This window comes from Quercus suber, unplaced genomic scaffold (genome assembly GCF_002906115.3).
Source record: "Quercus suber isolate HL8 unplaced genomic scaffold, Cork oak 2.0 scaffold_841, whole genome shotgun sequence".
Classification (NCBI taxonomy): domain Eukaryota; kingdom Viridiplantae; phylum Streptophyta; class Magnoliopsida; order Fagales; family Fagaceae; genus Quercus; species Quercus suber.
In genome coordinates this window covers 119532-145011 of record NW_027070271.1, presented here as the reverse complement: position 1 = coordinate 145011, position 25480 = coordinate 119532, and the positions used below count along the sequence as shown (strand labels likewise).

The 25480-nt window shown below is 36.4% G+C and overlaps 1 protein-coding gene and 1 pseudogene across 1 annotated transcript; both read right to left on the bottom strand.

The window, feature by feature from the left end:
• Window positions 1-602: 602 nt before the first annotated feature.
• LOC112023674 (non-functional NADPH-dependent codeinone reductase 2-like) lies at window positions 603-2574 on the bottom strand (annotated as a pseudogene).
• A 10074-nt stretch (window positions 2575-12648) lies between these two features.
• LOC136065061 (exopolygalacturonase clone GBGE184-like) lies at window positions 12649-19921 on the bottom strand. Its single transcript, XM_065767733.1, has 3 exons — window positions 19868-19921; window positions 19236-19694; window positions 12649-12885 (listed from the first exon to the last, which is right to left on the bottom strand). The coding sequence occupies exons 1-3, from the start codon at window positions 19919-19921 to the stop codon at window positions 12649-12651; spliced, it is 750 nt and encodes a 249-aa protein (XP_065623805.1).
• Window positions 19922-25480: the final 5559 nt, after the last annotated feature.

Sequence of the window (25480 nt, the reverse complement as noted above, 5' to 3'; positions counted from 1 at the left end):
CCATCCAGTCCAATTTTGTTCCTGTTGGGCATGCACAGTAACCGTTGAAGCCAACCCACTATTCCTTCTTTTCCTTTGTCTTATAAAACCTTTCAGCCCTCATTTTCCCTCTTGACATCTTTTCTTTTCCAAACGCACTCCATAACTTCTCTGCTCCTCTGTAACTTCTCTTTTCCCACAGATTTTTATACACTTGTTTGGGTGTAAGGAAAGGCAAAATAAATAAGGATGTTCTTAGTTCTTCTTGTTTGAGTGTGCGTTCAACTTGAAGAAATCACTATAGTCTAATCCTAGGAGGTTGTGAGATCTTTCTAACTTTATCTATTTATTTTTGGCATTGCTAATTTTTTAGGGTTTATATTGTTGAATCAAAAGTTCTTTATTTAGCCGCATTTTCCAACAATTCCAAGTGCAAACAAATTATTCATTGCAATTAAGAGTTTTGTATCTCAATTAGCAAATTATTAGTATTTCTAATTTAGATGTGGAGGATTCCATTAACCTCTACCAACTAAAAAAATAAAAAGAGGATCATAAAAGCTCAAATACAAACTTTGTTTGAAAGGTCACATTCTCAATTAATTGCTTGCTTTCGTAACTCTTTAAATCTCTCCATCCCAAAGCTCCATAATGCACTTATAAGGACCATTATCTGCGATGAAATCCAGTGCAGGCCATCCCTTCTGTTGTGGAATTTGAGTTATCTTTTGCAACTCCTCCGGGCTGAGCTTCCAGTCAAATATGTTGAAGTTTTCTTCCATCCTCGTTTTACCAAAGCTCTTCATAACAAAACTCACCCCTTGCTCATATGCCTATCTGAGACAAATCTACAGATGCAACAACATAAGGAGATCAATGTTTTGCTCATTTTAACCATAGAACTTGAATTAGGAGTCTATGTTAACTTAAGATTTCGGAAAATGCACACGATCAGGCCCACATCCAACAATTAGCCAAGACATAATCTATATGTGTTTATGTGGGTTAAGAAATACTTTGTGAAGTAGAATTCCAAAACCAGGTAAAGTACAAACCCCTTTGCCACGTAACAAGAGTACTAATTCAAGGCAAATTCAGCATATCACTCCTATTCCAAGTTAAATTGAATTTGATAACAAACCCACCTACATAGGCTGTGATTCTAGTAGCAAGACTTAAAGTGCATTGGTGCACCTACCTTCAATTCAAACCCACCAGTCAACAGAAGAAAATGGAACATTAGCTTTAATCTAACCCATCTTTTCATTAATTGAAATAATTTTCTACGACCCCTATGTTTTCTGTTTAATTAGGACCATTAGTGGGTAGTTTTTAGTAAAAAAAAAAAAAAAAAAAAACCACCATTTTCTTTTAAATATTTTTGGAAAAGAGGATTTGGATCTGAACACTTCTGTTGGAAATATCAAGAAGTCCTTTTCCAATCACAAAGTTCTTGATAATGGGTAGGATTATTAGTTGCAAAATGGATTGTGTAGGTAAGATTACCTGCGCAATAGTTTTTTCCTTTCGCATCAGCAATCTCCTTAAGCACCTCACATTGCATTACTTGGTTTGTTCCCCTAGGTGTCCCTTTGGGTCCTCCCAAGGGAAAGTAGGCTATAATGAGTATACCCTTTTCCTCACAAAACTCTCTCAGCCTTTTCTACTGCCAAAGAAGGTTCATCTCCACCTTTCATACCAAAGCAATACACAAATATTTATATATATAACAGCTCTTTTTATCAAGGAAGAGTGGGTAAAAAAAGAGTTTTGGATTGCCAAAACTCACTTGGTTGATTGCCAGGGGTATTTTTGCTGTGGCAAGGAAGATTTCTAGCTATTTGCAAGAGAAGTTGCTAACTCCTATATGTTTAGCCAAGCCGAGCTTCTAACACTCCTCCATGGCTTCCCATACAGATTTAAAATCCATGGGAAGAAGATCCACTTTTGGAAATGGGAATTCGCATTTCCCCTGGTTTAAAGCTTACTGGCCAAATGAATGAGGTAAAGATCAAGGAATTCCAACTTAACTTTTCTTCATAGAAATCAAATGAGAAACTGTGAAGTGTAAAATTGTAACAGAAAATCTTATTACACATTTGCTAATATTTCACACTCCGTATATAATCCATTTTGAAATTGTTTTTTAAAAACACAATTTTAGTCCATGAGAGTGTGACTATCATTACTCAAATTATAAGTATTGATCATGATGTTACTTGAGTGTATTTTGTAATGCAGGGAGGACATGTTAGGAGTATGCATCACTGCACCAAAGCTTGGAAGTGATGAAAAGCTTATCCTAGGATTTGATAAGTGCAAGGGAGAGAGCTTCCGAAATTGCTTCACCCAGAGCCTCTTCAGTCTGATACACAATAGCTATATCAAAGTGCCTATAACCCAGTTTGAATGCATGAAGAATTGAGTCTTTGATGGTTTTATGCTCAGCAGAAGGATAAGCAGCTATTCCAAAGCCTAAAACTGGAATGGTTATACCAGTAGTACTTGAACGCATCGGCTCAGGAAGGTTTTACCATATTCAGTATTCTGTAACCTATCCAATTATCCCATCACTTCACATTATGACATATATTGTAGAAGCACATTGCAATTGGCAGTGGTTCAATAATCTGATTTATTTATTTATTTTATCTACATCATGATGATTTTTAAAAGGAAAAAAAATACAAAACTGGGCCTCCAACTTTCACCTTTTTTCATTTCAGTCCTTTAACTTTCAGTTTTGTTAATTCAATCCTCTAACTTTCAATTTTTGTCAATTCAAGTCTCCGTTACTGCTGCCGTTAAACCCATTAACACGATGCATTTTGCTTGTGGTTTTTTTTTTTTTCTTAATTCGGAATTAAAAGAAAAATATGAAGAAAAAAAAAAACACACACACACACACACACACACAATAAGGGGAACGACGACGTTGTTCCCCTTCCCCTGAATCAAAACAAAACAAAGGATTCAGGGGTTGGGTCATCTCCACCCTGGATCGAGCCTAGAGAGAGAACCACTGTCACGCGCTCCTCGAGTCCTTGGCCGATACCAGAAAATCGCTCTCGCTTCTCTGCCCCACTCTCGCTTGGCAGCAGAGCTATAAATTGAAGAACTAGTTTGGCAATCTTAGTCACTCCAAGCCCAATCCTGAGGCTTTCACCGATCCTCTCGCTCACAGTGGTGAATTTGTTCCAAAAGTGGAACCTTTAGGTACAACAGCGATTTTCAAGATTGATAGTGAAAGTTAATGTGCTAGGGTTTAAAAGAGAGTGAGAATTTAGTTCTTAACTTTTAGGTTATTGGATTTTGTGGTTGATGAATTTTGATGGTGGAGTTTAATTTATGAAATGGGGCAAACAGTCCCTTGATCAGTGTTTCTATTTCAAAATTTGATGTGCTATGAAACTGACATTGTGATTTTTATTAGGTAATGTGGGGCTGGAAAATTTGGATCCTTTGGTTTTTTTTTTTTTTTTGAAAAATCTTAAAAAAAAAAAAACCCAACATGCAAAATGGCGTCGTTTTAGTGGGTTTAACGGCAGCAATAACGAAGTCTTGAATTGGCAAAAAATGAAAGTTAGAGAACTGAATTGATAAAACTGAAAGTTAGAGGACTGAAATGAAAAAAAGGTGAAAGTTAGAGGGTCAGTTTTGGATTTTTGCCTTTTTAAAATATAAATTTTTTTTTAAAAAAAAAATCTACATTATTGTTCTAATCGAAACTAGTCACTAACCTGTGCTATGCACGGGAAAGTTCAGGAAATTTATTTTAATATATTATATGTTTTTTTTTTCTTTATTAAGCACTAAAAAATAAAATTTGTATATTTGAACAAATAAATCAAGGTTTATAGTAACAATTTCCACATTAAAATTGCAATAATATAACACCAAAAACTTACATACAAATAAATACAAAAATAATTTGTTTATGCTAATATGCTTCCCCTTCTCCTGGTTGAAAATCTTCATTACTGTATATAATTGTATCTTTGTATGATGTAATCTCATTTTTAACCTCAAGGCAAGGTTAATTCATGGTCCTAAAGGGTAGCATAAAGTTGTTTTCAAGCCCCTGGCAGTGTTCTTTCTTTTCCATGGTACCCTAGATCTCCCAAAAGTGTAGCTTATATGCCTTGAAAAAGAAAATAACTTATTAACTTCCTTGACAATAACAAAGACCCACCACATGAAAATGCCCACTTAATAGAATAAGAATCATATTATTTAGTTTCACTAATCCACAATTGAATTTAGTAACTCACATTAAAGATAACACCAAATACTTTAAATTACATACAGTCTATCATTTCCATCATGAAAATCAAAAGATGCAAAAACATTGTATTTTTCAGATAGCAACACTTAAAATACTAAACAGCATCACAAAGAAACATGCGCATCTGCAACTTTAGGGCCATTAAATATCAAAGGCGCCATACATAAGGACTTCCCCAATTGCAACTCCTTAATTCCTATTGAACATTAGAATAATCAACACTACAGTCATTATCACTGTATTTTAACACCCACAACAATTCTTTTTATTAGACTGTAACCTGTATACATGTCACACACAAATACCCTTATTTGAGAAAAGATTACAACCATTCATTGAAGACATTTCTGCTTGTGTTAACTTTTCTCAATAAGAAGATCATGGAATCCTATTGTCTTCTTAAAATGTCCAAAGATTATGTTCAAATAAAAGAAGACTACTGTATTACTCAACTAAAGGACTATAGTCATTAGTTATCACAAATAGTGTGCTACTCTGCTTGAAAGTTAGAAATCCTTAATCCTAAGAATGGAAAAAAGTTAAAGACAATAACAAAGAAGCAATGCTAACTTCATGCTTCTTCAAGATCAAGAAAAATACACAGCAATTGCAAGAAAAGCAATATTCCCATCAGAAAGGCCCTAACTGCTTGGAGGTAGGAAGCATGTCTACTACAGAAAAATTACTATCTGACTTCGTACGTTTTTCATTGGTATCAATGCCCTTTTAGTGTTTTTCGTCCAAAACAGAATTTATCATTCTCAAAACAGATAAAGGTTATCAATTTACTTTGATTTTGTTTAACAACCTATAGTGTGGTAAGTCAATAGTTCTTTCTATATTGTACTTTAGGCTCGTTGCCCCATTCTACCAACATCCTTCCATGATAAATTTTAATTACAATTGATTAACAGCTGAATCCAAAAAAAGCTAGAAGAAAGTACATGACAAGAAGTTGTAAATACTAGAAGATTTTCACACAAACCAATATTAGTGTGAAATTGTAAACATAAAATGTAGAACAGTCAATAAAAGATCATCCTTAAAATAATAAAATAAAATAAAAGGGTATTTATAAACCTTCTCTGATTGAACAAATATGATACTCTCCTACTCAAAATAAAAACATCAAACTCTAAGTTACCTATGCATTGAGGCAATTAGTTTGACACTGTGATAAGATTGCCTTCATCAACATGCTTGTGGATGACATCAGAGTATGTTGATGGATACAAAAATACGTCGGTAAACAACAATGTTGGAGAATTCCACACACACACATATCAAAGTAATGGCTGAAACCCCGTTAGCCAATGTTTAGTGACAACTACATTACAGTGACACAGGACTTAAAGCATAAATCTCATTATTTTCTTAAGGCATTTTGAATGACAATTAACAAAGACAACAACATAAAAATGACTACAGATAGGGAATGAATATGAACAATGTACAAATACAAATATGAAACAGGCTACAAACGGCTAAATGAGCATAGATATCAATCACACAAGCACAAAATTTACTGACCTTCCATGAAGCAAACAAATCCCATCTAGGCTTAAACTCAATAGCACATATCATAGCTTCAGAATCATCACCTATAGCTTCTACTAGCCTCTAAAACCCTCTGTTACATCAGTTCCTTCAAACCCCATCTATTCTATAGATCATCATGCACAATTCAAAATCCCATGCAACCCTAAAATCCCTTTTTTATGAAGCCAAGAAGAATAAGTTTCAAAAAATAAAGCTCTAACATAAACTTTCTAATTCCTATTGATCAACAGCGAGTCAGCAATATCAAAAAAAGAAATTTGAAATTTGAAAAAGATTGGATGGTAATTTTTTATACATGAAAAATAGTCTAACATCAGAAAAGGATCCCAATTCTTCAGGTCTATCTTGAAAATTTAATACCCAGAAGATAGAAAGTCAAGACCAAATGAAGTAGGAAAAGCTATGTAAACATGGGATTATGGACAAGAGTTTATTGGGTTTTAGAAAATTTTGTAGGAAAATATATGAAATTTTCCCTTGTGCATTGAACACCATATGAGTTGTTATTTCAAATTAGTATACATGCCCAAGTTGAAGTAAATTAGAAATTGTTAGGACATATGTGTTTCACTTGTTAAGAACATATGTCATTCTTTTATGTAATTGGCTAATCCTTTGACAAAATGCACTTTACTTGTATTTGGGTAGATCTAGGATGTGTTTAATACTTCAAGAAACATATTGTTCAAGTCTAGTATTAAAGTCGTGAAGATTGGACCAAGAAACAGGTGAAGAAAAGTTGTTCACTAAAGTTGGACAGATAGCTCGACACCTCTCGACAGCTAGGCTATCTATCGAGATTTTCAACTTCTTCTTATCTCAATCTCAATAGCTTCTCGACAGCTGGTGGATCAATAGAGAAAGCTCCTGTCTCCTTGATAGCTCCTCGATAGCTGTATTTGTTGAAGTTTAAAGCTCGACACCTCCTCGATACCTCTCAATTGATCGAGGTTCTGGAATTCAAATTTTTAGATCTGATTTTTGGTCTATGATGACATGTATGTGTAGGGTTGCTTTTCTCACAACCTTAGACCTATATAAGGCTTATTTTAGAGGCCATCACATAAGAGAATATAAGGAGAAAATATGCAAAAGGTGACCGATACCTTATCCTCTCTGAAAGAAGCTACTGCGTCTTTGCGTCTTAGGGTTTTGTAACCAAGTGTTTCTTGATCTTCATTGTTGGTAAAGTGAAGAACTTTGCAGCTAACAATCTTCTTCTAGTTGGTGATTAAGTCATGTACTAGGATCCGCACAATTGGTTAGTCACGTACTGAATTCGTGCATCCAAAGGGTGGCATTCATGTATTGAAGAGTTCAGAGGTTCTGAAGTGGTAGAAGGTTTCTGCTGTGAGTTCATCTACGAGGATTGTAGAGTCTAGGGACAAAGGTTTTGTACTAAATTTGAAACTTCTCTTTACTATAGTGGATTATTTTTCGAGAAGGTTTCCCCTCAGGTTTTTTTACTGTGAAACTAGTTTGTTTCATTGGTTTTCCTGGGTCATCATATCTTGTCTTATTTACTTTTCCGCTGCATTCATTATTGATATGATATTGATGTTTGTTTATTTCAACAAGTTTTATTCATAATAAATCTAATTAACAAATTGGGTTTAAAACTTGTTAACTCTATTAACCGGGGTCTAAATTTCCCAACAAGTGGTATCAGAGCGGGTTCACTTTGATTGAATTAATTTCTTGAGTGTGATCCTTGACCTCTATTATCATGGATCATAGACAATCTCTTTTGATTCATCCTTTATTTGATGGAACTAATTATGCATACTGGAAAGTTCGTATGAAAGTTTTTTTGCAGGCTCTAGGTGAATAGGCAGGGCAAACTGTTGAAGTTGGCTAGATTAAGCCAAAAGAAGCACTGGTGGATTGGGATGATGCAAAAATTATAGCGGCAAATTTCAATAGTAAGGCCTTGAATGCTTTGTTTTATGGGGTAACCAATGAGGAATTCAAGAAAACATCATCCACGGAAGTTGCCAAGGAAGTGTGGACCATTCTTGGGACTACTTATGAAGGTACCAAGGCAGTAAAGACTGTGAAGTTTCAAAGACTCACTAATAGTTTTTAAGAAATAAGGATGGAGAAGGATGAGACCTTTGATGAGTTCTATGCTAAACTCAAGGATATTGTGAATTCTGCTTTCAACCTTGGAGAATTTATAGCAGAATCCAAAATTGTTAGGAAAATCCTTAGGTCTTTACCTGAAGGATTCCAAGCCAAGATCATTGCCATTGAAGAAGCAAAGGACATTGATCAAATATCTTTGACTAAGCTTGTAGGGAACCTTCAAACCTATGAGATGGGATTAGGTTTAATGGGAAAAGGTGGAAAGAGTAAAAACTTCACTCTTAAGGGTATGGAGGAAGAGATTGAGGACTCTGAAGATGAAGATGAAGATAATGATGAGGATGAGGATCTAACCTTCATAACTGATGAGATTATCAAGCTTCTTCAATATAGGAAAAATGATAAGGGCAAACCTCCTAGGAAATCTAAATCCTCAAGAAATGACAAGAATGAGAAACCCATCATCCAATGCCATGAGTGCAAAGGTTTTCGTCATATGAGGATAGAGTGTCCAAACTACCTCATGAAGGAAAAGACCAAGGAGTCAAAAGATAAAGGGTTGGTTGCTACTTGGAGTGATACCGAGAATGACTCTTCTGATGAGTATGTGAGTGAATGTAGTCATGTTATGGCCTTTGTTGCCTTAACCGATAAGGTGATTGTGGAGAGTGCTAGTGACAGTGAGGATTATTCTGATGATGAAGTACCCAAGAAGTTGACTCTTCAGGAAGCCTATGATAAGGTATGCACTGAATTTATAAAATATGAAAAGACTTCTCATCTTTGTAGAAAAGAGCTTAATGAGGTAAAAACTAAAAAAACTGATCTATTAGTTAAACTAGATGAGATTACAATGAATTTTGCAGCAGCTCGATTCCAACTTTACATAAAACACATACTTTGAGCAAGTCTAAAACAAGACTAACAACCTATTTTCATCATGGTTTGCCAACAATACAAATTAGAGGTTTAATACATTAGTTCCCAAGTACTTAGAACCTAACAACGCAGATCCCAGTATGCAACTTAATCACCAACTTGAGAAGGATGTTGGCTGCAAAGTTCTTCAATTCATCACACGATGAAGTTGCTTGGTCACAAAATCTTACAATGTACAAACACAGCAGCTTCTTAAAGAGGAAGAAGAACTAGGGCAAACTAGGTTTCTAATTACACTTTTCTTCACTTGTGAAATTATGCTCTTATGCAACTATGTGTAACTTTTTTCAACCCTTAAAATAATCTTTATATATGTTTAGGGTTGTGAGAAAAGAAAACCCAAACATACATTCACGGATTGGATGAAAAACAGCTCTGAAAAACTAAGTTTCATAAACCTCGATAGATAGCCATCTATCGAGCTAGCTGTCAAGCCACGGGCTTCAATAGCTTTTAAACCTCAATAGAGGCTAGCTATCAAGCTTTAAAATCTGGCACTTAATCACTTGATTCTTGGACAGACTTGCATGGCTTTAAACTTGAACTTGAAACCTTGTTTTTGAAGCATTAAACACATCCCAGATCTACCCAATTATAAGTAAAACGCGTTTTGTCAAAGGATTATCCAATTACATAAAATAGTGACATATGTTCCTATCATTGAATCACATATGTCCTAACAGGGCAAACTTTCATGGCTTCATGAACATAATTTTTTTTCTATTATGTTATAGATTTTGAAAGCCAATTTATCAAACTACAAAAGCACTCTGTGACAACGTATTGATTCGTATTTTTTTTGTACATTTAGGGTAAAAGCCACAAGTAGTGTCAAGATAAATTAGCAATTATTTTTGGTAGGGCATCATAGAAAAATGTAGTAGTAGTAGTAGTAAATCTATCATCCCACAAGTGTTTCTTGTTCCTTCCCCCCCTCCCCCCTTTTCTGGGGATAGGAAATTATGGCTTGTTTAAGCATAGGTGGGTAAGTAAAAAGACATGTAAACGACAGTTTGACTAAAGAACGATGGAAATAAAAAATTTTAAGTGTAAAGCTAATAATAACATGTAATTAGGGAATGGTTCCCCCACTCAACTATACTATCTGCTATTGGTCTTGAATTCTGTCATATCCTTAACAACCAATGTCATGGCTTGGTAAGAGCTATAGCCCCTTCTATTGCCATGACTCTCTTAGAGGCATAGCTCTTCAGTGCAGATAGTCTACTTCTGAACCACCTTTAAGTTGGGTTTTGGCTTAGTATCACCACCTCTTCTAGACCACCTTATTTGTTAGGCTTAGAATGCACTGCTACTCTAAATCATATCATTGAAACTACCAAATATCTAGAGCGAAAGAAGGTTATGATGATGAGACTTATATCATTTTCCTTACTATCTTGGAAGTTTGTATATGTCCTGTATATCTCCTATTATAACTAATTTGCTAGTTTCTTGGAGTAGATGCTAAAAGTTATAATCATGGTATTCTAAACGAGTGTATTTATAAAAATAAATAGTTCCCAATAACCTTCACTGCTTCATAATTTGATAAATATGATTCATTTTGTCACAAAATTAGACTAATTTAGCTACATCCAATCTCCTAAACCTTTTTTTTATATAGCGTTTTGAGAGTATTACCAACTCTTTACTTGATTTCAGTTCTCCTATGTAAAGCCTAGAGGGGAAAAGTCTAGCTGTTGCAAACTCCTTCTAGTTCCGTGTTGGAGGCATTGCCTAAAGTCTGTGATAACTGAAAACTCTAGAATTGCTGCAGATAAAGAAACTCTTAAGGCAGAGGAAACAGGGCTAGAGAAATATTTTAACAAGAACACAAAAATCTTGGAGAGCTTCCAATTCCTTTCTGGTGTCATTGCTTAAATATTGTCAAGATCAAGAGGTTTAAAAGATATTCATACAAAAATATTTTTTTACGAAATATTGTTCTTACAATGTAGGGAATTGTAAATCCTCTCATAATTTATGGCTTCTGGCTTGTCTAGTAGAACCTTGCTGCAAACTCGTGTTTTTTTTTTTTTTTTTTTTTTTTTTCCAGTTTATATGAATATTTTAATTGTCTGAATATTTTGTAAGACTACTGTTGGCACTTAGGAACCTGTTAAAGATGTTCTTAGGTTAGAAATTCTAGCACTAAGCCTCTTAAGCATGGTGTCTTTGTGGTAGCAGTGCTAGTGATGCTCTTTCTATTCGAGTTATATCACCTGATGTTCTTATTACTTATGGCATATGGGAACACTAGCATACGATTTACTGAAATGGTAGGGTGCTTGGCCTGGCTTTTAGTCTTTACTCTTTAAGTTAGAAATGATTCTCATAAGCTTGATTAAAAGTAACTAGCCTCATCACATGCCCTTCGCACATGCGATGATACTTTTTATTTTTTATTTTTTGGGTTTACATGTTTTACTCATAGGGGTTTATTTTATTTTTATTTTAAGAAGTTGTATTAGTACTTGACTACTAATGCGAGAGAGAAATGTGGAGGTGGGATAAAAACAGGTTAGTGATAAAAGAAAATGGTACGTTTGCAGAAGATGGAAAAAACTGTTTTTTTTTTTTTTTTTTTTTAATTTAGCTAAAAATTAGGAGTTTTTGAAATACTAATTTTACATGTCTAACCCATGATTTAAGCCTTAGAAACAGATGAATTTGAGAGTATTTTGGGCATCTAAATAGACGATCCCAAATAGGGTAATACCCTTAAATAGTACTATAGATACGTGTTGGGTGTGTGATTACCAAGCTAAATGGATAAATCTAGCAACCTCAAAATATTTTTTTACAAAAGGATTGGCATGTAATTTAGTGACTCTGTGAAAGAGATACAATTGAATGGGCTTTTGGTTTTGGTTGATGATGGTAATCCCCAGGGCTGTCCATGGGTCAAGTTGAGTTGGCAAAATCAACCCATGCCCATTTTTCCACGCAAACCCACCAACTTAAATACAACCTAAACGCACCCAATTATTAATTGGTTTAAATGGGTAGTAACCCAATTATAACTAATGTTAATTGGGTTTTAACTAGGTGCCCAATTAAGCCCAAATATCATTTCTACAAATCACCAAATTCTAAAGTTCCCCAAAACCACTAAAAAGACCAAAATACCCATAAAACCTCCAAAATTACCAAAATACCTCCTAAACCTGAAAATGACATAAATACCCCTTGAAATCTTAAAATGACCAAAATACCCCCTAAATCTAAAAAATGGCTAAAATACCTCTAAAACATTAAAATGACCAAAATACTCCCTAAACCCATCAAATGACCGAAATACCCTCGAAACCTAAAAAAAAAAAAACCAAAGTACCCCCCTAAACCTAAAAGATGAATGAAATACCTCTAAGATACCCCCGGAACCTAAAAAAGGATCAAAATTCCATCAAAACCTATAATTTTGCTCATTTTGTTTTTGTTTACTTACCTGATTATGTACTAAATTGAATTGGTAGTAGATGCTTAACAATATTGTTGGACAATATTGCTTAGGAATAAAAAACATTTAGTAAGAGTTGAATAAAATTTTTTATTTTTATTTGGAATGATCTCAATTGCAATAATAGAACAATTACTATCTACAACAACACTACAAATCATAGCAGATTTCAACAAAAGGTGAACTTAAACAACTAAAAAAGTTCCCCAATTTCATTTAAATAAAGAAAAAGGGAACATGTTAGATGGGATTTTATTTAGAATAGAACCTTGATAACCTATTTGCAAATTGTATTTGTTCATTCTACATTAGTTTTAACAACTTGGGAAGCATTTCATTAATGTTTATTGGTACAAGTAGGAGGGTTTTGCTTGCTTGAAACTGCAGGCTGGACGTTAGCACAAGTGGAAGTAGTAGATCCTCCACCTCCCTTGTACGTGAGATCAATGTCAGAAAGCACCACTTGTTGGCATGGTACACTCTTACTGCAAATAAGATTCACAGCTTCCTTTGTCGAAGAAGTGCCTCCAATTTTCTTGAAGCTAACATTGTTGATCTTAACTTTAGAGGGAGACTGAAAACAAAACAAAAAAGCGCACCCAAGAATTATTTTTAGGAGATTGTGCCAGGCCATATTTGATCGCTTGGGCATGTTTGACTTGTTGGTGTTCTTTTCTGCTTATTTTGTTTCTGCACATGAGCTATGTAGTTAGTATCCCACCATGTATGGAAAGTTCATTCATAAATTGCTAGGCAATTGCGTAAGGCCTTCCTCTTTTTGTTTGAGTTCTTAAAGCATAGTCTAGTCTGTTAGACATGCTTAGAAAATGAGAGATGGTGGAGAGAGATGTTTACTTATGAGATGAGATTTCATGTTTTAATACCAAAATTTATGGAAGAAACAGAATGGCACATTACAGGCATGTTAATGATTATGCAGGCAAATGCTTTGAAAATGCCAAATTATACAAATAAGTGATAGATGTAAAATCCATGCATTTCAATATCTTATTTTTCCAAGGATACATCCTGTTCTAGACGGATCTTTTCCTTTTCCCATTAAGGTACATTTCCCATTGGCATGGGCTAGAACATCTTGAGCAGACCACCGGATCGTGGTAGTATTGTGGATAGAGAGCGATCTCTGAGGTGTCTTCATATCTTGTCTTGGACAATGGATCCATTTAATTTTCTAATCTTAAGCAGAAATTCAAGCAAGCCAAGCTGACTGATTTTTCTTTTAAGATGTGACCGAACCAAGATGGCTGCCTACATACCTCCACTAGGAAGGATCAGGTCATCACGTAGTTCAACTGATTTTTTGATTGCTTAATTTTTGCCTAGACCTCCCTTTCAGGTTTTCAATCTAGCAGGCTCTCTCACACTCTTTCTTTTGCTCTCCTTTTATGTAGACCGCCCTTTCGGGTTTTCAATCTACCTTTTATATTTTCTCACGCCTTCTTTCTTTTAGCGCTCCTTTTACATAGACCACCCTTTTGAGTTTTCGATCTACCTTGTTACACATTTTTTGTTTTGTTTTGTTTTTTGTTTTTTGTTTTTTGTTTTTTTTTTGTTTTTTTTTTTTTGTTTAATATCTAGATAATTTCATTAATGGATTATAGATAGCAGGATAACAAAGTTCATGCCTGATAATGATAAAAAGGGAAACATTTTTTTTTAAAAAATAAACTGGGAAAATGCATACAAGGAATGCAGGAAATAGAAAATAAATATGCAAAACAAACTAGATATGCTATTCCAAATCTTTCAGGTAATTGGAGGACCTAACCACAGATGATGGAATACTCCTGACGTAGTCGGTCCAACCACAAAGTAGGGCTTGACGGTCCAATGGCCTACTGTCTCTCCTGGCACACAGGGCCTAATGGTAGAAGTCAGATCATCCCCTGGGGACATGATGGCATTCACTGAGAATTCTTCAGGGCATAAGCGGATGAGACAAGCTATATATGATTCCTCCTTGCATGATTCCTATGACGTTTCTGACCTGATGACCTCAGTCAGAGTCGAAAAAGTGACCTTGATGTAGGGAATAATGAAGTCAATCTCGTACTAGCGGCAGTAACGGTTTCACAAGTGGAATGATATATTTCGGTACTGGTCAATACCAGCATACCGTTTCAGGTTTACCTTACTTTTTATATTATATATATATATATATATATATATATATATATATAATAAATAGAAAAGTTTACCACAAAAAATTACCTTAATTCAGAACAAATTATTCATGATTTTAGACTTTTGCATCAATTAAAAAAAAAAAAAAACACAATACAAAAATAAGAAAGCTTAATTGTTCATTGCATACTAAGAAAACAAATAATATTAATAAGTTAATGCAAGTTACCATTCTATCCTTACAAAAATTCAAAAATTATAAAACTAAAAAAAAAAAAAAAAATTGGTACTAGCTGGCATTGCCCGAAAGATATGGCAAGTATTTAAACCAGTATGAAACGTTGGCATTTTGATACTGGTATATGTATCGGTACGGTACGTACCAACTGGTACGGCCGGTATCGGTACGGTATTAACCACCCTGGTAAGGAATATAAATCCCTTAGCTAATGCACTTCCTTTTCTTTCTTCTAGAAGCTTGGAAAAGTTCTTCATTAGAGGGGTTGTAGCCTAGACCGAAACCTCCTTTGTTGTCCGACAACTTCGAGGCCTTGGCCTAACTGATTGCCAAATTTAAGCTTCTACTTGGCAACCATTAAAGTAGCAGAGGGCCATGTCAGCTCAAGTTCTGAAGCTCTAGAAATCATGGAGACTAGCTCGAAACTATGAAAAGTTTCCTTTGGAAAGGCATTAGCACCAATATAGGGGACAAAAGTCTCCTAGAAGAAAATTAGGTGTTCTTCAGCCATAATAGTGATCAGCGAACCCTCGGATGGGAACTTAAGTCTCTGATGAAGGATAGAAGCAACTGCACCTGTTGCATGTAGCCAAGGCCTCCCTAGGAGCATATTATATGAGGAATCTACCTTGATGACTTGGAAGTTGACCATGAAAAACATGGGGCCAATTCCAATTGCTAATTCAATCTTGCCTTGCACTTTTCGGAGAGTNTTTTTTTTTTTTTTTTTTTTTTTTTTTTTTTTTTTTTTTTTTTTTTTTTTTTTTTTTTTTTTTTTTTTTTTTTGTTTTTTTTTTTTTTTTTTTTTTTTGTTTTTTTTTTTTGTTTTACATCAAAATATAGGAATGAGGTGCACTGAGAGGCTCTTTTATGGAAAGTACCATATGACAGTGTCAGAATTGGTGGGCATATTGAAGTCATTGTTAGGACATATGTGTTTTCACTTATTAAGAACATATGTCACTTATTTATGTAAATTGGCTAATCCTTTAACAAAACGCACTCTACTTGTAATTGGGTAGTTCGAGGTGTTTTTAATACTTCAAGAAACAAGGTTTCAAAGTCAAGTGTTGAAGTCATCAAGTCTATCCAAGAAAAAGCAAGCTAAAGTGCAATTTCATTAAAGCTCGACACCTGCTCGATAGCTACCTCGACACCTGCTATCTGTCGAGATTTTAAATTTTAGATTTTCTGATCTGATTTTCTTGGGATCCGTGAATATGTTTTTGGGCCTTCTTTTCTCCAAACCCTAAACATATAAAAGGATTGTTTTAAGAGCCGTCAAGTGGGACACAAGTTGCAAACTCATTGAGCAATCTCTATTCAAGCAAATTATGATCAAAAGACGAAGTTCTTGACCTAGTTCATCTTCTCTGAAGAAGTTACTGTGTATTTGCACCATAGGGTTTTGTGACCAAGCATCTTCCTGATCTTCATCGTGTAGGATGAACTGAAGAACTTTGCAGCCAACCTCTCCTTCTTAGTTGGTGTTTAGAAGTCGCATACTGGGATCCGCGCATTGGTTAGTCACGTACTTGGGAGCCGTGCATCAAAGGTGAGAACTGTCGCTACAGATCAAGTCCAATTGGGTATTGGGGTAAGGGTTCAACTGTAGGCTGGTAAGGTACTTGGGATTCCTTTACTTGTAACCGTTTGATTTGATAATAGTGGCGTTTCGGGAGTGGTGACCTGAAAATCACCTGGTGGGGTTTTTGCCGTTAAGGTTTTCCCCATTCGTAAACAAATCACCGTGTTATTTAATTTCCGCTTCATATTTAGTTTTTGGTGATTTGCTTGTGCTTCCACGCAATTGCATGATTAATTGATTAATTAACAACTTGGCTAATTAATTAATTAGGTTTAATCACAAGGTGTCATTCAAATTGTGGCCTATCAGTCATGTTCGTCCATGTCGGCTAGAATCAAGACTCCTCTAGAAAAAGCCTTCTTTACCACATATGGGCCCTTGTAAGTTGGGGTAAACTTCCCTCTATGATCAGACATGGCCTGGTTGCGCTTCTTCAAGACTAGATTGCCTTCTTCAAAGACCCTGGTTTAACTTTCTTGTTGAACACTCACTCGACGCGGTACAACTGTCCATTGCACATTGCGGTCATTCACTTTTCATCGATCATGTTCAATTGGTCATATCGGGATTGGGCCCATTTAGTTTCTGATAGCTCTGTTTAAGACAAAATCCTGAGAGATGGGATCTCTAATGAATACGGGGTCACACTCGTGGAAATACGAACAAAAGTGCAGTACGTGCACAAAGAAAATGGCAAGTACTCTTGCCAATCCTTTTATGTTTCTATCATCTTCACCAAGATTTTCTTTATGTTCTTGTTAGCAGCTTCCATTGCACCATTCATCTGAGGGCAATAGGGAACCGAATTTCCGTGCTCGATCTTGACTACTAGCAAAGTTGCTGGATCATTTTCCCATTTGGGTTCGTCTCATTATCTATAATGAGCTCTCCTGGCACGCCGTAGTGGGAAATAATGTTATGTTTCAAGAATTGGGTTACCACTGCTTAAGTGACGCTTTTGTACAAAACAGCTTCAACCCATTTTATGAATTAATCGATGGCCACTAAAATGTACTCATGACCATTTGAAGCTTTTGGAATCATGGCTCCGATGACATCCATACCCCAACTGAGAAAGGCCATGGTGTTGCTAAAGAGTGCGAAGGCTGAGGAGGAGCGTTCCTCTTGTCTAAATAGGCTTGGCAATTGTGGCATGTTCTGTCAAAGGGACCATTATAAAAATGGACAACCATCACATTATAGTTAAAGTTTGGAAATTATAGTTAAAGTTTGGATGAAGACAATGTATTAAATTCAAAATTGATCTTTTAGAGTCAATTTTAGCATTAACAAGTTTTCTTGGAGATGACAAATTTGTTAAGGGACCACTTTAATTTTAAAGAAAGCTAAACAAACCTTATTAATTTTTTGCAATACTTGGAGTTGGATGCATCTTATTGGCACTATCTTAGTAAGCATGGCGGGTATATGTATGTAAATGATGCTTTTGTATGGAATCCATAGACAATTATGAGAAAACCAATTGCTTTTTGTTGACATCGTTTACACCTTTTTACTTTAAAAAGCATAATATATTAATTCAATTAATTAACAACATTAATAGGAAATGCAATAATTATTGCCGACCTGGAACCTTCAGAAAAAGAGCACCTTTTTATGCATCTTTTTTTAAAAAAAATCCATCGATTTGACCCCTCCTTGTAACCATCTAACCAACCAAATCTTTTATATTCTAGGTAATCATGATCTGCTAGAACATAAAGATTGGAGATCCCAAGAGCTTTGCGTTTGCCAAGCTTTTTGTTAGTGTAACTTTTGTTGGGTTAAGAGAGAAGTAAGCAGAATTATGTTGCTCATAATTCAAAGCGTAGACAAATGGGACCTTGAAAGCACAATAGTTTTGGTTCCTTATTTTCTGCTTCCTCCTTGTCTGCTGCTTGAAGTGTTATATAAAATTGTAGTTATTAAAAAATGTAATTATTAATTCTGCTGGAGCTTAGATGCACTGTGCTTAAGAGTTCCCCATATTATATTAAATTAAGGGATGCAATATTTTCAAAATTTCATTCACACATATAATATGTTTTATGTAATTGGTACATAATAAAAATAGTATTAGCAGTAAACTCACGTCAAAGAAATGGCAATTATTAAATTGGTTAAGATTTTAGCAAGTGTATATAAGTGAGTTTGGTTGCCAAAGCCACTCTCAAGTCTCATCAAATATTAAGGCAATATAGTCATCAAAGTTGCAGGCAATATATATAAATAAAATATCGTCATAACCCATCCAAGCATAGCAATTTAATATTCAAACTTTGTCTCCTGAATAATGAGAGAAAAAGAACAATAATGCAATAATAATAAATGACACCATAATATGTCAAAATTTCAAAAAAAAAAAAAAAATTGGTACCAGCTGGCATTGCCCGAAAGATATGGCAAGTATTTAAACCAGTATGAAACGTTGGCATTTTGATACTGGTATATGTATTGGTACGGTACGTACCAACTGGTACGGCCGGTATCGGTACGGTATTAACCACCCTGGTAAGGAATATAAATCCCTTGGCTAATGCACTTCCTTTTCTTTCTTCTAGAAGCTTGGAAAAGTTCTTCATTAGAGGGGTCGTAGCCTAGACCGAAACCTCCTTTGTTGTCCGACAACTTCGAGGCCTTGGCCTAACTGATTGCCAAATTTAAGCTTCTACTTGGCAACCATTAAAGTAGCAGAGGGCCATGTCAGCTCAAGTTCTGAAGCTCTAGAAATCATGGAGACTAGCTCGAAACTATGAAAAGTTTCCTTTGGAAAGGCATTAGCACCAATATAGGGGACAAAAGTCTCCTAGAAGAAAATTAGGTGTTCTTCAGCCATAATAGTGATCAGCGAACCCTCGGATGGGAACTTAAGTCTCTGATGAAGGATAGAAGCAACTGCACCTGTTGCATGTAGCCAAGGCCTCCCTAGGAGCATATTATATGAGGAATCTACCTTGATGACTTGGAAGTTGACCATGAAAAACATGGGGCCAATTCCAATTGCTAATTCAATCTTGCCTTGCACTTTTCGGAGAGTGCCATCAAATGCTCTAATAATCATGGTGGTAGGGCAGATAAGAGAGGTGTCCACATTCAAACGCTCTATAGTAGACATTGAGCAAACATTCAGGGCTGATCCATTGTCAATCAGTACTTTGGCGACGATCATATCTTCACACTTTACCATAATATGCATGGGCAAAGTATGCTCTCTACCTTCTAGTGGTAGCTCATCATCTGTAAAGGAAATTTGGTTGGTAGCCAATACTGTCAAAACCATATCCTCAAAGGAAGATTCTGTGGCACTTGTAGGAACACATGTCTCTTTCAAGACTTTCAAGTGAGCCTTGCGATGGACATCGGAGGATAGCAATAGCGCCAAGATGGAGATCTGAGCTGGCAACTTATTTAGCTACTGAATCATGCTATAATTTGAGTTTCTGATAATTTTCAAGAATTCCTTGGCTTCTTTGGTTGTGACCCTGTTCCTGATGGGTTCGACTATACCCTTGCCAATCTCTTTCCTTCTCTTTTCTAGCTCCTCGGGGGTATAGCAGCGGCCACTCTGAGTAAGCCCAGACAAACCTGAAGAGATATTGGAGCAAACCTCCTCTTTTCAGGATCGAGTAGAGGACACATCGTATTTCTAGGGGAAACGATGGCTATCTTCATAAGGGAACGACTTTGGCATGCAAATGATAACACCCTTCTAAGTTTACAAATTAGGCGCTATAGAGAACGTCTTCGAATTAATGACCATCATCCTTGGAAGAATGGCCTCAAGGGCCTTTGAGCCAAATACCCCAAAGATTCCTGAGGCAGGCTTTAGCAGAATGAGAGGATAAAAACCTCGGTTAGCAAGGGCAATAGCGATTCCCTCTTGAACTGATGATAAAGCTGGCCTTACGACTGTAGGCAATGTAAGAACTAGAGAAGTGAATCCCTCGATGGCTAGCGGGCTTGCCCTTTTCTTGAATCTAATGATCCTGAATTCACAAGTGATTCTATGATCTCCTCAATGACTATAAAAGAGGGGGTGTTGAAGTAACCTTACCAAGGCATTTCTGTAGATATTCATCCCAATCCTTCCCAACCCTACTAATATAGCATTGTAGCTGGCTCCTAACTGGGTAACCAGAGGACATAGGCTGGCTGCCATGCAATCACCTCTACGCACTATTTCCCTTTCAATCCAGATGATACCACATTCGGCTAGACTTTGCACCTATGCTTGGGGCACTTTATAACAGGGCATGACTGTTTTCACTGTCGTAGAATGAGCAGCTTCCCCAATCAAATCCCGAGGTTCCTATACCCTTGAGATCAAGGTGGCTCTCTTGGACCAAGGCTCGGAGCATAGCCTTCCATGGGAATGACAGTGAGGAGAAATCCAGAACCCTTTCTTCCACTGTGATGATGGCATTCACATTCCCTTCCTGATAAGGAGGCAAAGGTTTGGTGATGATATCGAAGTGTCTATAATATCGAATTGTATCAGCTTGTTGTTGATGAGATCCTAAACACGCTTCCTCAAATGGTAACATTCTTCAAGGGTATGCCCCTTGTTAGGGGGCCTTCTTTGGTTGCTCAACCACGTGTAATCTGTTGGATTAGTGACTTTGTTAGGCCCGGGTTGTGTTTGGGGAGTTGTTTCCAGAACTTAACATTGGGCCACGTGATCCAATGGCTAACGACATATTTTTTTAAGCCTACAAAACCATTAATGCCAAAGTCTAAGAATCATGATAATGGTTGAATAAATATATAATATGCATTTGATATAATAGCTTTGATTAATAGTTATAATAGTAGCTAAAATGAAGTAATATGTATTTAAATGTGAAGTAATCATGTACTGAATGATGTATATTTAAAGATATGAAAGTAAAGTCACTTATCTTTGCATGATTTGTAGCTCCAGCTATGTAGCATTAGTGAGTTGATAGTATTCCAGTAGAATGACTCCAATGGTAGAGAGGCAGTTTGCCGTGATAACTTTAATATTAAAGGAGAAAAATGGGTGCAATTGGAGGAAGAGAGAGTATGTCTAGCTGTGTGTAGAGACTAGTTAAGCTTGCCTCTCTTGTCATGCACTTTAAATGAGTTGTCCCCTTGAAAATGCTCTTTTAGTTGTTATGAAGTTATGAATAATGTTGCCTTCCATGGAAGGGCTTTTGTAAGATGTAATTTGTGCCTTCTAAGAGAAGGGCTTCATTTAAGATAGATTTGTGCCTTCCATTCGAAGGGTTTTGATACAAGATCTTGGTGCATTCTAAAAGAAGGGCTTTAGCATTAGAAATTTATGCCTTCCATGAGAAGAGCTTTTAGTATGAGTGTTCGATATCTCTTCAGAAGTGTGGAGATGGTAAAAGATATAGATGTTTTGTGGGATGTAGTATTTGTGGAAGTATGAAAGGTATAGAGGTTAAGATAGTAAAAATATGAGATTATAACTACTGGAGAGTTGTAGAGGTTGCTTTCCCAAAGGAAAGATTTTGTAAGAGAAGAGTATGGAGATGTGTTTAAGTATTTAGAGATAGGAGCAGTAAGATAGATATATTTTCTAAACATAGGGAGTGAGAGAATGAGTATGACAAGAGTAATGGTGTTGTAGTGTGTTTAGTAATGCTACTGGGATTTTCTACTAGAGGATGTATAAGGCTTATGAAGCGCATTTATGAGCTAAAGTTTGAAGAGTTTAGTTCCTCATTTGCTAACTAAAAATCCAGAAGCTTAGAACTTCATTAAGAGCTTAAGAAGATAATTAGAGGGAGAGAGAATTGAGAAGTTTGTGAGAGAGTTGTTCTTCTCAATTGGTGTCCCCTTTAGGTGTTGATGAAGGGTTTTGTTTATAACTGAGTTTAAGGGGGTATTTTGGCAAAGAATCTCAGTCAAAATCTATCCCAATCAGCAATGAATATTCAAAAAATCTATCTTAAGATTTGGCCAAAAATGGTATGTTTAGCTTTAAGGTATTCTTACTATTTTGGGTAAGAGCTGCTGGGGAAAGAGTAGCAGAAAAGGAAAGTATTTTGGCAAGAAAAAGATAGTTACTTTAGCTGGTTTTGGTTTTAGCCAAATATGGAAAAATTAGTAATTTCATGGATGCTGGGTCAGTTGTTACACCTATTCTGAAAAAGTTGTCCTAGCTGTTAGGAAACTGTGATAGCTATCATGAGACAACTATCATAGCTATCATGGGACGGCTATTGCTTGGGGTAGAAGCAAATGAGGTCAAATGTCACGTTAATGGGATTTGAGCTTTAAAAGGTTGATGATGTCACTTCTAGCCTGGTGTCAAGTGCTGAACACACTGTTGGAGTTCCACTGGAAATGTTTCTTTTTGGGTGTTTGTGTTTTTGGTGCAAGGTCTCATTGTGCTATGACTTAATCTTGGTGAGCAAGAAGAGTATTTAATGCTTTGCTTTAGCAGCTGGCAGAGAAATAGTTGGTCTGATTGTGGCAGACAACAGTTGGATATTAGAGATATCGTGAATATTTTATATATTTGGAGATTAAAGATAGCCAATTAGATTAGGCTATGTGTTTGAGTTGAATTATAGCTGAAAATAGTAACGTAGTTTATATAGAATAATATAATGAAGTTTCTAAATTTGTATAGGAACAGCTGAAGGTTGAATGAATAGTTATTTTCTCAGCATTTAGATGGCTGGAGATATTGACTATTTGTCTAATGATGAATATTAAGTTTTAGGAGAAGAGCAATGGAGAGTTTTATCATCTTAAGTGCTATGTGATAAGAGATGCTTACCATATGTTACCCGCTACACATGGACTCGTCAGAGTTCAGGAAGTTGAAGAAGACATGCCAAGTAACATGTTTCTTTTATCAACTTTAAACCACTGGAGCTTTACTAAACATACCTCTTGGCACTCCAAACCACGACTCCAAGTTTCCCTAAAAAGACTCATGAGCTTGGATCATAAGCCAAAGATGAGATGACATACCTTGAGTTTTGTTATCATTTTGTGTAAATATGGGCGTTTGTTGAAGAAGCCACTTGCCATGAGTGTAAGAGAGGTAATATGGGCCGTGAGCTTTGATTCATTGCTTGAGCCCGATCCATATGTTGATGTTGATGATGTCATGGGGTTATGATCCCAATTAATGAAGAGGAAATGTGGACCATGAATTCACCTCTTGAAGTAAGGATCTTGTGGGTCATGTGAGCCTAATCCATGCAGTTGAATGAGATATGAGCTTATTTTGGGTTTTAAAGATATTTACCCAAAAAATCAATAATATGTTGATGTGGCATGGGTTGCCAACGAAGTAGTGTCATGTGGGGCGAAAAAAGAGTCCTCAACACCCCTTGGCCCCAAAATGGTGTTCACACTTCTTCGACGGATCAAAACCAAGTGATGGAGGGCCTTTTCTGGGCCTATAAAACATCAAGGTCACCAGCTTCCTTTCCAGCAGGTAAGCATAGAGATCTGCCATGTGCATGGGTAATAGAGTGTACTTCAAGTTTTCCCTCTTAAAGGGACAAGGTGGGTTTGGCCTCCCTCTTTAATTGAAGGCTTGGGTAGGTGCTTGAGTAGAATGAGCCTGTTGCTAGTAAGGTCTAATAGCTGGGGTAGCATAGGCAAAAGCAGCACTCGTAGGCATTTCTAATGCATTATCGACCGTATGAATATCAACTTCCTTAGTCTTGCAATTGGTCATTTTCTTAACCTATTGTTCGATCATGGAACTTAAAGAATCAACATCCATGATCTTCTTACTCCTAATACCCTCATCAATGCACTCCCAATAGGGATAAGGCTAGCAAAATGAGTGACTTGGGTGCTGATCATCTTTTCATAATAAGGAGGCTTGAGGTTGTCAATAAAACATTTGATCATCTCATTTTCCATCATAAGGGGTTCCACTTGTGCGGCTACCTCACACCACCTCTAGGCATATTTTTGGAAAGACTCCCCACTTTTCTTCTCTGTTCTCATAAGGATCGTGCAGTTGGGAGCTATCTCGGTGTTGAACCTTTAGTATTCCAAGAAAGAATTGGCCATTTCCCTCCAGCTAGAGGTCTTTTCCAATCTCTCATACCATATGACCGTGGGGCTGATCAAACTATCAGGGAAAATCTACAGAGGGTGATTATCCCTATAAGGAGCCATCTTCCTGCAGAACATGTGCAAGTGCGCGCAAGGTCTCCAGGACCATCGTATTTAACGAACTCTAGTGCCTTGAACTTGGGAGGCATAATGACCTGAGGGAAGTTGGTCAGACTAACTGTTACATAGGCATTGGAGCCCTTTATGATTTGAAGCTTCTCAGCTAAGGTTTCCACCTGGCTCTTGACTTAGTCAATCCTAGATTCGGGGTACTTGTCCTTAAAAGGATCTTTTTCCTGGTCATTGCCCTGGGGCGGTACATTGTGGCCTTAATCCTGTACTAGTAGGAGCTGATTTTCACTCTCGGTTTAGGGACCTCCCTGACTATGGCCAAAGGTGTTTTGTCCTCCTCCTACAACCAATTGTTACATCATACACATCATTTCTGCCATTTTCTCCTTCAGAAGAACAATTACCTGAGCATTTTCCTCGTGGGGAGAAGTGCCACTAGTAGACATCTCTGTTGCGTGACTTAGTGACGATGGGAACACGGCATGGGAGTAGCTTAGCCTATTTCTTTTTAGCAATCTTTTGACCCTGAGAAAGAATGGGAGGTAAAAGAAATGAGGTGCATTGACAATGTGGAAGCACAACACCAAAATCAAGTTAGTTTATGCCCTTTCTATTTAACATGCACCTAACATTTTCAGAAAATTTTGGCTTTGCACCCTTGATCGGGTATTTATCATGGCAAGTTTCTACTATGATGCAAGATTAATGCATGAGATTAGCAAGTAACCAAAACTTTCATGACATGCTCAACAATGCAGGAAAGACCCTTCTTTTGATTACATGCTTGCATAAGATTTACATTTACAATGGTGGGTTCATTGGCTCCAATAGTGGGCCTTTTACAATACAGGTAAATGCGATTACAAGGAAGAGCTCAGTGTCTAACAATGTGGACTTCTCAGGGAAACTCTTGGACACTTGGATATCTTAGTAACTTGGACAATATGGATCTCTTGGACCTTTGGATCTCTTGGGGGAGCCCTTGAATTCTTGAACTTGTTATGTCTTGGGATCCTTGACAGTTTTTCGGCAGCATTTCCTCTTGAGCGG

Excerpts from the sequence above, each read along its gene's own strand:
- LOC136065061 (XM_065767733.1), bottom strand. The coding sequence starts at position 19,921 with ATGTGTCCTCTACTCGATCCTGAAAAGAGGAGGTTTGCTCCAATATCT. Across the intron at positions 19,695-19,867 it reads TTGCTCCAATATCTCTTCAG|CTAAATAAGTTGCCAGCTCA; the intron begins GTTTGTCTGGGC and ends ATGATTCAGTAG. Across the intron at positions 12,886-19,235 it reads TCAACTTCCAAGTCATCAAG|TCTCCCTCTAAAGTTAAGAT; the intron begins GTAGATTCCTCA and ends TTTTGTTTTCAG.